Raw genomic sequence first — 11,660 nt, 5'->3', positions numbered from 1 at the left:
TATAGGGCATTGCTAGAGGTGACCGGTCCTCTTTATAGGGCGTTGCTGGAGGTGACAGGTCCTCTTTATAGGGCATTGCTAGAGGTGACCGGTCCGCTTTATAGGGCATTGCTAGAGGTGACCGGTCCGCTTTATAGGGCATTGCTAGAGGTGACCGGTCCGCTTTATAGGGCATTGCTAGAGGTGACAGGTCCTCTTTATAGGGCATTGCTAGAGGTGACTGGTCATCTTTATAGGGCGTTTCTGGAGGTGACAGGTCCTCTTTATAGGGCGTTGCTGGAGGTGACAGGACCTCTTTATAGATAAGAAAGATGGTGAGGGTCCATATTGTGCCTTACGGGGGGGCTGAATACACAATTCTATTCCCAGCAATGTAATGACAGGTCCTCTTTATAGCGGATGGTGAGAGCTCATATGTGCAGCTCACATCTGATGGAGGGTGAAAGGATGTGACTGGTCCTTCTTACAGATAAGGAAGTTGAGTGTGAGAGTTTACAGAAACCTTTACAGGGTAATGGCACCGCTCACTCACTCATCAGGTGACAGGTCCTCTTTACAGAAGTAAAAAGAGTTCAGGGCTCACGTAAGCGGGCAGAAGAAGACGATCACATGCACGTCAGGTCACTAACAGGTCCTCTTATGAGACATAAATGAGTGTTAGGGGTTCTATATAGAGCACACTGTATGCACCACCCTTGTTCATCTCTGGGGGATGACAGGTCCTCTTTTTTAGGAATTATAATAGAGATATGGAAGGATGGGATTCTCAGTCACCACCAGAAGGTGATTGGTTTATTGTACGTATTTTAAAGATGAGGACGCATAGTCAGTATAACTGGCCTCATGTGTAGCGGGGGGAGGAGGCACAGCTATGACTTATAGGGATGACAGGTCCTCTTTACACCTAAAGCTACGTACACACGTCCAACGGTTCTTGCCCAATAATCGGCTCAGGGTTGATAATCTGGCGTGTGTACAGCGCCCGCCGTCCATCGTCCCAACGATCGTCCTGGCGGATCCACGGGCGATGGAGGACTAGCAATTCTAATGCAAGGGAAGGGGGAGAGCTCGCAGCTGGGTGCCGCTCCGCGCCGCTCTCCCCCTCCCCTCTCTATAGAGAAGAATGGTGCTGTATGTACAACACTGGTTCATGCATCGTACAGTGCTAGTCGTTGGAAAGGATCGTGAAAGATCCTATCCAATGACTATTATTGCAGGAGTAGTGAGGACTGAAATCATCTTCATGCAGAGTTCAGATATATTTGGGAACTACATCAGTCACTGCCAATAAGTGACAGGTCGTCTTGATAGAAGATGATAGCTCATAGGGTTCAGGTATTGGGATGGTGTACATAGCACTTTCACCACCAGGGGGTGACAGGTCCTCTTTATAGAGTAAGGCGATAGCTCAGCTTAGATAGATAGCTTCAGGCATTAGGGGGTGTACATACTTCTCCTTCACCGCCAGGGTTAGGCAGGTCCTCTTTATAGAGGAAGGTGATAGCTCATAGAGTTCAGACATTGGGAGGGGGGGTACATAGCTCTCAGTCACTGCCAATAGGTGACAGGTCCTCTTTATAGAGAAAGAAGAATAAGCAATGGTCATAGACCAAAAATTGTCATATACAGAGAGCACCCTGTGTATGCATCTTCTTCACCACCAGGAGGAGACAGGCCCTCTTTATAGCTGAGTACAGGAATAGTGACTGGAATCTGGCTGATGGATTTTGATTGGCTGTTATGGACACAGAAAATGTGTGAGGGTGTTGGGGGTCTCTGCCAGTCACAGTAATAAACTCACAGGAAAAGTCACCCATTTATGTTTTATCCTACAGACAAGAGAAGATGGCGGAGCAGGCGAGAAGCCCCCCGGGGGCGAGGAGGAAAGGCACAGGTCAGTGTAACGCCGATCACCAAACACAATCCTCCACTTCTAGCTCAATATTCATAGAAATGATCCTCATGGTATTACACTGCAGTGTGAGCGCTGGATTACCCACAATGCCCATGGACAGTGGAGGACCAGGCGGATATATGATGTCTGTGTGTCCCTCTGCCATGAGGGGAGACATTCCAATACTATTTTAACATGTTTCAGGAGCTGGGTGCTGGAGGGAGAGGGGTTCAGGTATATTCTAATACTGATTAGCTGTAATATCATTATACATACATTATAGGGCAGGCTGGTGCAGAATGGAAGAAGTGCAGGAATCGCAAGAGAATGCTCACTGCAGAGTCAGATGTATGTGACCCCCTCCCCTCCTCCTCCTTATCCAATGATGAGCCTAGGAGCCCCCAGTGATGGGTCCTGGTAATCCTCCATCATACAATGTAGACAATTGTGCTCCTCCAGCCTTGTGGTCAAAGTTTGTTGAAAACCGTTTTCTGTTCCCCCGTGACTGTGCCCCGGGGTACAAAGCCAGCTCCATAAAGACATGGGGTCACCAGATGGGTGTGGAGGAACTCGAGTGTCCTGCACGGAGCCCTGACCTCAACCCTACTGAACACCATTGGGATAAATTGGAATAGTGAGCCAGGTCTTCCCATCCTCCATCAGTACCTGAACTCACCAATAGGGGGCAAATCCCCACCATCGGTACATGAACTCACTAATAGAGGGCCAATTCCCACCATCAGTACCTGACCTCACCAATGGGAGCCGGGGGTTTGTAAAAGATTTTATACATTTCCATATTATATATTAACATTAGATGAATCCTCCCACAGGCCCAGTTGCAGTGCAGCATCCCCTGCAGGGTGTTTTGTATTGGGATCTACTTTCTACCCAATATTCAGAGAGTTCAGGAAATCTTGCTTTGTGCTCATGGTAAATGCCAGACTTGAACAGGGACTTGGCAGAGGTTTTCTAAATTTTGGAGACATCTCTATCTCCCTTATTCTGCATGGTTCTCAGACACTCAAATATCATTTATACATTCTTTCTAGAAGTAGTTTGTACCATTAGGGCAGGTTGCATCAGTCTCTCCTGTACGGTGGTAGCAGGTTGCAGCGGTCACTCCCGTAACGTGGCAGCAGGTTGCAGCAAGATGACAATAAACTGATGCTGTGCATATATTGCATCATTTTATGTAAAACTAAACTGCAGGCAAACAAACCAAATGCACATTAAAATCCAGATCTTGCCCCTCCCCCTCTATAGGTGATTGGACAGGTAAACGAGAAGCAGCAGTCTGATCATATCTCTTTGATGTTACTCTCGATTAGCTGTGCAGTGCCCTCTGTGTTTTTGGATTGTCATTGTGTGTGGCAATATTCTCTCTAGGAAGCACATTACATGAGGAATGTGCTTTGCTTCCTGAAGGTGTGACAGGAGGTGAATGAATAATTCTTTGCTGTCCCATATTATCTATTGTGCTTTGTCAGTGACCTAAGGTCTGGGTAGGGAGTGGCTGGGAAGCTTCTGCCTCTTTAACCCGAGCTTTACGCAGGATTTCACCAAATCTTTTAAATTGTTTTTGTTTTCAGGGAGCTGAAGCTGAGAAACTACACTCCTCAGGACGAGGTGCTCAAGACGAGACAAGTCGCTCCGGCCAAACCCATCTCAGGTACGCTGCTGGATTCTCGGAGACAACTCGATAATCTGAGATCTCAGTAATAATGTCAATGTGTCATCCGTGGGCAGCAGGGTGGCTCAGAGGTTAGCACTCTGGCCTTTGCAGGTCCCATGTTGGAATCTCAGCCAGGACACTATCTGCATGGAGTTTGCAGGTTCTCCCTGTGTTTGTGTGGGTTTGCTCTGGGTACTCTGGTTTCCTCTCACATTCCAAAAATATACAGTTAGGGTATTTGGCTTCCCCCTAAAATTGACCTTAGACTGTATTAAAGACATATGACTATGGTGGGGACATTAGAATATGAGCTCCTCTGAGAGACAGCTAGTCACATGACTATGGACTTTGTACAGCGCTGCATCAGTACTGATGTCACCACCTTGTGGATGATGGTTTCCTGCACTCATATAGAGGGAACATTATTTTACATTTTCCTTTTACATTTTACTGCACTCCAAACCATGAAATCCAGCTGACAGCTCTGGGAGTTTAACGATTAGGAGCCAATCATCAGTGTTGTTCCTGGTCATGTGATCTCAGGGTCAACAATGATTTGGATTGTATGGCTTTAGCTATATAGAAAATCATGTGAATGATGCATTTCACACTATTGTGGTCTCCCAGTATTTACCATACAATTTATTTATCAGATAAGAAACCCTTGCTTGAGATTGGTTAAATTATGTTGCAATCATTTTATCAGATCAGAGGTGTAAATTGTGTGTACTGGGCCTTAGATGGGAAATCTGCCCCATCTAATCTGTTACCCCCACACTGTAAAGACACCTGTGAGAGAGAGGAAGCAGAACTGCTTTTTTTCTGCTATCCTAGAAAAACGAATATTAAGTTTTACTTTCACTGAAGTTCAGTTTTATTAACTTTTTTTTTTTTTGTCTTATTGCACCATCTAGTGGAGGAAAAAGTGAAAGAGCAGCTGGAAGCCGCCAAACCGGAACCGATTATAGAGGAAGTTGTAAGTATACAGAGGCAATGGATCTCTTCCTAGTAATGTTTAATATAAACCTTAAGAGGAGGCGGTAGCAGGTGCCTTAAACCCAGCATGGGGGGTTTAGGTGTGGGGGGGGTCACAAACAATTCCCCAGGGACAAATCCAGGACAACATGGAGCAGCCGAGGAGCTCACCTAGGTGTGATAATGTTATAGAAACAGAAAACCTTTTTAGGCTGGAAAAATTTTTTTTAAGCTGGGTGAGATAAAGCTGTGGATAGTTGGCAGCCCAGTATTGTGAGCCAACTCATCAGTACTCTAAAACAGGCGGGTGGCTGCTGAAAAGTGACAAGTGGTGCACCCAGCTAAAAGAGGCCGGGGAGAACACTGAACACATTATTTGAGAAGTTTTATTTAAAAAATCTTCCTCCCTATTGTCTGCTCCTTTCCCCACCTCTTAGATTGTAAGCTCTTCTGGGCAGGATCCTCTTCTCCTCTTCTGTCACTGTCAGTCTGTCATTTGTAACCCCTATTTATTGGAAAGTAAAACCACTAATCTCACAAAGAAGGAACAGAAACAAAGGGGAAGAGCATGCAGTAATATGCTTTGGATTGATCTAAATAGTTTACATCAATCCACTGCATTTTACTGCATGCTCTTCTGATGTGTTCTTGTTTCTTCTTACTGAGTTTGGCCCGCGACTTGGTCTAAGTTTTGAATTTGGGCCCTCCGTGTATTTGAGTTTGACACCCCTGTCTTAGATTGTAAGCTCTTTGGGGCAGGGTCCTCTCCTCCTTCTGTGCCACTGTCTGTATCTGTCTGTCATTTGCAAACCCTATTTAATGTACAGCACTGCGTTGTGTTGGTGCTATATTGATGATAATAATGACTTGTTTTACACAGACATGGCCTATTACATAAGGAGATGGAAGTGTAGCTCTGTGTACAGGGAGGGGATTATACATTTAATACATTTTCTTTCTTCTCTTCTCTCTTAGGATCTGACTAACCTGGCTCCTAGAAAACCAGACTGGTGAGTTTTCTGTTATTGTTGAGAAGAATATTCAGTAATATTACAATAAAGAGACAGAAAGTTGGGTATTTTTTATTATAATATAGATCCATGGTGAGTGTGCAGGTAAATGCAGCCATAATATTACTGTTTTAAGCAGTATGTGAGTGTAAAGGTGAATTCTGGGTAAATCCTTAGACACCCAGGCATTGTTAGGGGTGTAGAAGGCATGGAGTTTTGGGTGGGGAGGGAAGGGGGATCCTTAGGCTTCTCACATGCTTGCTGTGATGAGCACTGTGGTTAGGCATGAAATGTTTTTTAAATAGTCATTGGTCCTTTAGGAATCATAAATCAGAGCTGTGTCCTCAAAACAATGTCAGAAAATCTCCTCCTAGAAACAAATAAACTTTGGAGCTGCAGCAGTTCACAAATTATGATTCTAGGCTTTCACTGAGAGTGTTTCTGTTCTAGTCATGGGATTCACCCTTGCTAAAGCCACTTAGAATCATGGCAAAGTTTTGCAGGGGGTAGAATGGAAAGCGTGCTATGGGGAGGGATATTTCCAGTGCACAGCCAGCTTCCTGTATCTCTATATAGATAAATAATGTTTTGCTGCCTTTATTTTTATTGTTTCCCAGGGACCTGAAGAGAGACGTGGCTAAGAAGTTGGAGAAACTTGAGAAGAGGACACAGCGGGCCATCGCAGAGTTAATAAGTAAGTTTTGAAATTTATAGTCCCAATATACCCAAAACCGACACTCCGGCATTATGATCTTTATTAACGAAACATAAAAACTTTTCCTTTAAAAGAATAGAAAATTACAGTCACATGGCAAAAATAAATACCTGGCATCAGTCCGTTGTGCCATTTGTGCAGTTGAGATCAGACTGGAGAAAGAAGAAGCAGCACAAGGTGTCAGTAAGTTCATGTGCTGACCAGGAAGATGCTGATAGGGGGGAGAGAAGAGAGAGGGCAGAGCTTATTACTGTGCTGCTTCTGCTTCACTGACCAGTTGCAGGCTGGGTAAATGCTGCTGTGACAGGAAGGAAAGAGAGTGGCCAAGTAGTACAAGTGAATTTTTTTGCAGGATTTCCATATGGATTTAAAATTTATGCAAGACCATTTCTTATTTTAAATTTTGGCTTTTTTAAGTTATAACTATGGTGGTGGTGGTGGTGGTGGTGGTGCGGGGGGGTCAGTGGGTTATTTTCAAGGAGTAATTTTGTTAAATATTCCTCTTCTTGCTACAGGGGAGCGTTTAAAGGGACAGGAGGAGAACCTGGCGATGGCTGTGGAGTCTGCAAAGCAGGAGGATGAAGATTCCGACTAAATATCATTGATCTTTCCCACCCCCCTCCCACTGAGGTATTGCTGCTCATTATCCAAGAATCATCAACTGAGACAGAATGGCTGCTGTGCTACCCCTCCCAACCGGATAATGTGGTGTCCTGCACAGAGACCTGAAAATTCAATATTTTGTTTTTAAGTTTTGCTGCCAGAATTTACCTTCCCAGCAGTTCTGTACAGACTGTGGACTATTTTCTAGCAGAACCCCCAGCGAACATGAGATGACAAATATGAAGAGAAAAGTTTGTGTCTCATAAATATGTTTATTGTGCTTTTTATTTTCATAATATTTTTTAATAAATAAAATATAAAATACAGAAAACTTGTGCCAGACGTCGTCCCTGGGTGTGATTACTGTCATATCACTCTCATATTATCTACATGCTGTTAAATGTAATATTCTCATATTTTCAATATGAACACCAGAGAGGAATGTCAACGTTCTCCATTATTCTGCAATCTGGGTATAGTGCAATTAATTAAAAGGGTCAGCCCACCCACAAATTATATAAGTGGTTAATGCTTTGTTATCTTGGACTTATTGGCATGGCTTTGCATCTATCACTGGAGTGCATGTAAGTAGGAAATGATTGCAAAAGGTAAGGAAAGGTCAGCAACAAAAAGAAGAACATTAATCAGGAGTATTAGATACACATTGACTTTTACTGCAGCTAAATAGAATTTCCTGTAAGTTCAGGAAATACCCGATGGGGGGGGGCAGATGAATGGCTGTGTATTCTGAGCAGTTACCAGTGTCAGCCTTCATCACATGGAAGTCAGATTGTGTCACAGCATTCCCTAAAACTTTAGTCACCACATGATCCGCTTCCCACACAATTTGGGGATATCGATGGCGTGGATGAGGCGGATTGGGGGTGGTTCCGCTGATGAATGTTGCGGCTTTTCTTTGTCTTTGCTGCATTCACTGACTTCGTTCTTCAGCGGTGTCGTCCAGAACTAACAGACGGATACAAATTGTTATATAGATGTTTATAGGGAAAGAGCAGTAATAATGAAATAAATATATAATGGATACATCGGCTACGTTGTGTTTTACAAGCATTAGATAACTAGCCTGTCAGTGAACAATAGGTATACTGCTAATATTAAGTTATACCTATTAATATTATATCTGAATGTAACTTGCTACGTTATGAGATCAGCTCCAATGCATGCATGTTCCTTGGTTGTTAGATCAGCCCCAATTTTTGCAGTTTCTTACCTCAGATCAGCTCCAATGCATTCATATAGTTTAGACCACAGATCAGACCCGATGCATCCACTACAGCCCAAAGATCGGCCCTGATCCATGAACTTTAGATCTCTGATCAGGCCCAATACATACATACAATTCAGGCCTTAATTCAGTAACCTGTACTTATTAAAGTGCAGGGTACTGCTGCAGGCTGTCCTCCAGGACCAATTGGCTATACGTGACATCAGGAAGGTGGGTGGGCAGAACTTTGTTAATGACAGCTAATGGCTACATGACCAATGCAATAGATCATGTGCTGTCTGTGTTTAATAAAACATTTTAGAATTATTATCTTCTGATGATCTCCAGATGGTCACAAAACACACACAAATATATTTAGTAAAGCCTGTATACACATGTAGAGCAACATTTAGGTAAGCTTTCTATAAAACACCCTGCAGGACTTGGTGCCCAATCATACTTTCCTTTCTTGTGGTAAAGTAGCCCATTCATGTAGACTAGACTGCTAAAGCCCCAGAATGTATGTGCAGCATATTGTAGTGTCTTACCATGCATTTTGGTGCACTACCCCAAAGCAATAATGCATGCAGCATACTGCAATGTGAACGCATGAATCCATAGCCATTCAGTAGTGGGGAGAAGCGAATAGGTGATGATGATGGCTAAAAGGCTGCCAGTCACATTATAGCCCTTCACATAACAGGGCTCTCCCTTTTTAATATGCAGCCTTCTATGAATTCAGCTATCATTCCTATATGAATGATATTCAGATATCATTCATATCTTTTCTTGGCACCAATGAAAACAATATCCAATATGTCCATAGGGTTTTATATCTGGGATATCTTTATTTCCCTAGTGGGTGAACTTGATAGACCTATGTCTTTCTTTAACCTGACTAACTATGTAACTTCTTTTCCAAGTGGTCTGCTAAGAATTGCTATGATTTCCAGCAAGACACTTTGGGTTGCTTTATGAGAGTTTTATTTGTGATTCTACAACTCTGAAAGTGGTGATGCCCCTTTTTCTAATGCAATCTTTGGATGCTTTGTGCAAATAAAGTACATTAAGAATAATGCATGCTTTCCTCATATTTAAAGATTTCACCATGAATAGCATTGAGCTACATCAGAAACTTAAGTCAGCCGCTTATAACCCAATTAGAATCTGTATTGGTCTACAGACATAGAAACATTTCTTTTTCTGACCATAAATAGCGGTATTTGGTGAATATTTTGTAACATACAAAAAAACATTATATAGCCCCAACATATTACGCAGCAGTTTTGATATTTGGACTTGTCCAAAGGCTCCCAATTATTGGTGGCCCCATACTGACCTTCTCCTCCTTTGCTTTGTTGGTTCCCAGTTGAAGGATCCCCCTCTTGTCCACACTCTGACCTTTGTGTCCTCCTCGACCCTTCTCTTGGTGCATGTAATGTTTATGGTGTGGCCTCGAAGAGGTGCTCAGTTGGTTGACCAGGTCTGATTTGAAGACTTTCCATCTGTTCTGCTCCAAGAAGATTCTGCAGAGATCATTGTCACTGACATGGACAACGTTAGAAGGACTGTCAGTTAGAATGTGATCATTTCTGAGATGGTGTGTATTAAGTGAGATGACTGTTTGACAACAAATCCCTGCGAGGCAAGTCTACTGTTGTTTATTAATAAGCTTAGGGCAAAGTGTATCTAGAAGCAGCCGCACCTCCTAATTCTATAGCAATTGCTGTTCATGTAAGTTGGGTCAAGGGGAAAGGACAGTGACAGTCCAACTCTGGAAATCAGTCAGTGTCCAAATTCTAGTGACAGTGTGGTTAGGGAAAATATATCCCTGGATGTCTATGCAGTCAATTCAATTCAAAAGTCTTTATGGGCTGCACCTTCCTGCAGCACCCTGGACTTCTGGGATCTCCCTCCAGTCCTCCAACAAAAAAGCAATGGAAAGCTGGTGCGGAGGTTGGAAGTACTTCTAATATATCATAGATCAATGTTTCTCAACCAGGGATCCTCCAGAAGTTTCTAGGGGTTCCTTAAGTAATGAGCAGTTTGCACCTCTCAGGTCAGTATAAGTGACACCAATAATCTTTTTGGCTATCTGTAAGGGTGGCATTCTTCCCACTGGCCAGTAATGTAAGAGGAATTCTTCCCACTGACCACCACACTGATATACTGTGAGCTGTGGGTATTGTAATTATAGAAGGGGCCCTGAGACCTGAAATTTATTTTAAGAGCTCCCCCATGCTAATGGTCAAGAAACACTGTTATATATAACACACTTTACCCACCCAAAGGCCATCATTATACCAATATTATGGTGTATAGACCATCTGATATCTTTAATACAATGGTACAGCCTGGGCCATCATTATACATTTAATACCATGTCTTGGCCATTGTTATATGTTTGGTATGGCACCTAGCGCTCATTTTGCCTTTGAAATGTCACCTAGACTATTGTTTTACTTGGAATATGGCACCTATGCTGTTATATGTGGGATGCGGCACCTCAGGTGTTGAAATACCTGGGATATGGCACAATACTCTCCTTCAGCTTTTTCAGGGTTGAGCAGTCAGCCAGCTCGGAGAATTTATCCAGTTTTATTCGGATAACCTCTGACCCCTGGCTAACAACGACCATGGAGCGTGGGTCCCTCTCCTCAGAGGTGGGGAGGAAGCACAGATTCTCGAAAAAAAAGACTAAAGGTGTATATTGCAGAGCACGAAGCAAAGCACTAGATGCACGATCCATAGCATTCAATCAGAATCCACCTGATCTGACTGCAGTAAAAAATATCAAAAAATTATAAAAAATAAACTTTTTTTAATCTACATAGACAACAAGCAGCTTTACAAATCTCAGTTTGCCTTTGTTATCCTTGTGCCACCCACAGCTGGGTTTACGGGCCCAGGGTAATAAGAACACTGCACTGCTTTCATTCAACCTGTCTGCATCTGCACTGAGAGTGCGGACAACTTTTGAGTAATGGGCAAGTGAACTGAATGGAGCCACAAATGCTGATTTGTATGCCGAAGCTCAATTATATTATTATTGGGGAATCAGACCACAAACTGCTAGAAACAGGCAGCCCCAGCATGAGTCCACCCAAACCCAATACCCCATCATACAGTTACATATATGCATTTGTGGAAAGAACATCCTGAGGGATCTTTGTTTTGGGCAGAGATACATTGATAAAGTGAATGTGTTGTAAACGTATCCTCAGCTTAGTAATTTATTTGTGCTCATTATGACTGATAATAATGATTATTGAAGAATAAGTACCTGATCCAATGCAAAATGTCCCTCCTTCTCAAAGCAGGACTCAATGTAATCCACGTCCACCCCTCTCTGTGGAGGAAGGGAACAAATAATTATTATCACATGATCCATGACATATATAGAAAGCAATGATCAAACTATAGAACAATGACTTCATCTCTGCTTGGACAAATATTCATTTTACCAGGAATAAAATGAGTCCCAAAATGTGTCACCGAACACAGCTTAGTGCAGGCAAAATGCACAGGGTACCCCCTGATAATAATGGAGGGGATGAGGGTTT

General features: G+C 42.9%; 2 protein-coding genes across 2 annotated transcripts in view; one reads left to right on the top strand and one right to left on the bottom strand.

Moving 5' to 3' along the window:
- CCDC12 (coiled-coil domain containing 12) overlaps nt 1-7,203 on the top strand; it is a 7,952-nt gene extending 749 nt beyond the window's left edge. Inside the window, exons 2-7 of the mRNA XM_072413028.1 lie at nt 1,836-1,894; nt 3,487-3,566; nt 4,484-4,545; nt 5,520-5,554; nt 6,172-6,248; nt 6,785-7,203. Coding sequence (XP_072269129.1) covers nt 1,836-1,894; nt 3,487-3,566; nt 4,484-4,545; nt 5,520-5,554; nt 6,172-6,248; nt 6,785-6,864 — 393 coding nt within the window. The 3' untranslated portion in view covers nt 6,865-7,203. The remainder of the gene's footprint in view (nt 1-1,835; nt 1,895-3,486; nt 3,567-4,483; nt 4,546-5,519; nt 5,555-6,171; nt 6,249-6,784) is intronic.
- The window catches only part of LOC140331762 (cyclic nucleotide-binding domain-containing protein 2-like), a 15,143-nt gene continuing 10,607 nt past the window's right edge, over nt 7,125-11,660 (bottom strand). Inside the window, 4 exon segments of the mRNA XM_072413029.1 lie at nt 7,125-7,838; nt 9,437-9,641; nt 10,620-10,780; nt 11,381-11,446. Coding sequence (XP_072269130.1) covers nt 7,692-7,838; nt 9,437-9,641; nt 10,620-10,780; nt 11,381-11,446 — 579 coding nt within the window. The 3' untranslated portion in view covers nt 7,125-7,691.

Source organism: Pyxicephalus adspersus, chromosome 5 (genome assembly GCF_032062135.1).
Source record: "Pyxicephalus adspersus chromosome 5, UCB_Pads_2.0, whole genome shotgun sequence".
NCBI classification, from domain to species: Eukaryota; Metazoa; Chordata; class Amphibia; order Anura; family Pyxicephalidae; genus Pyxicephalus; species Pyxicephalus adspersus.
The sequence above is the reverse complement of the archived record's forward strand: the minus strand, read 5'-3'. Positions and strand labels throughout refer to the sequence as shown.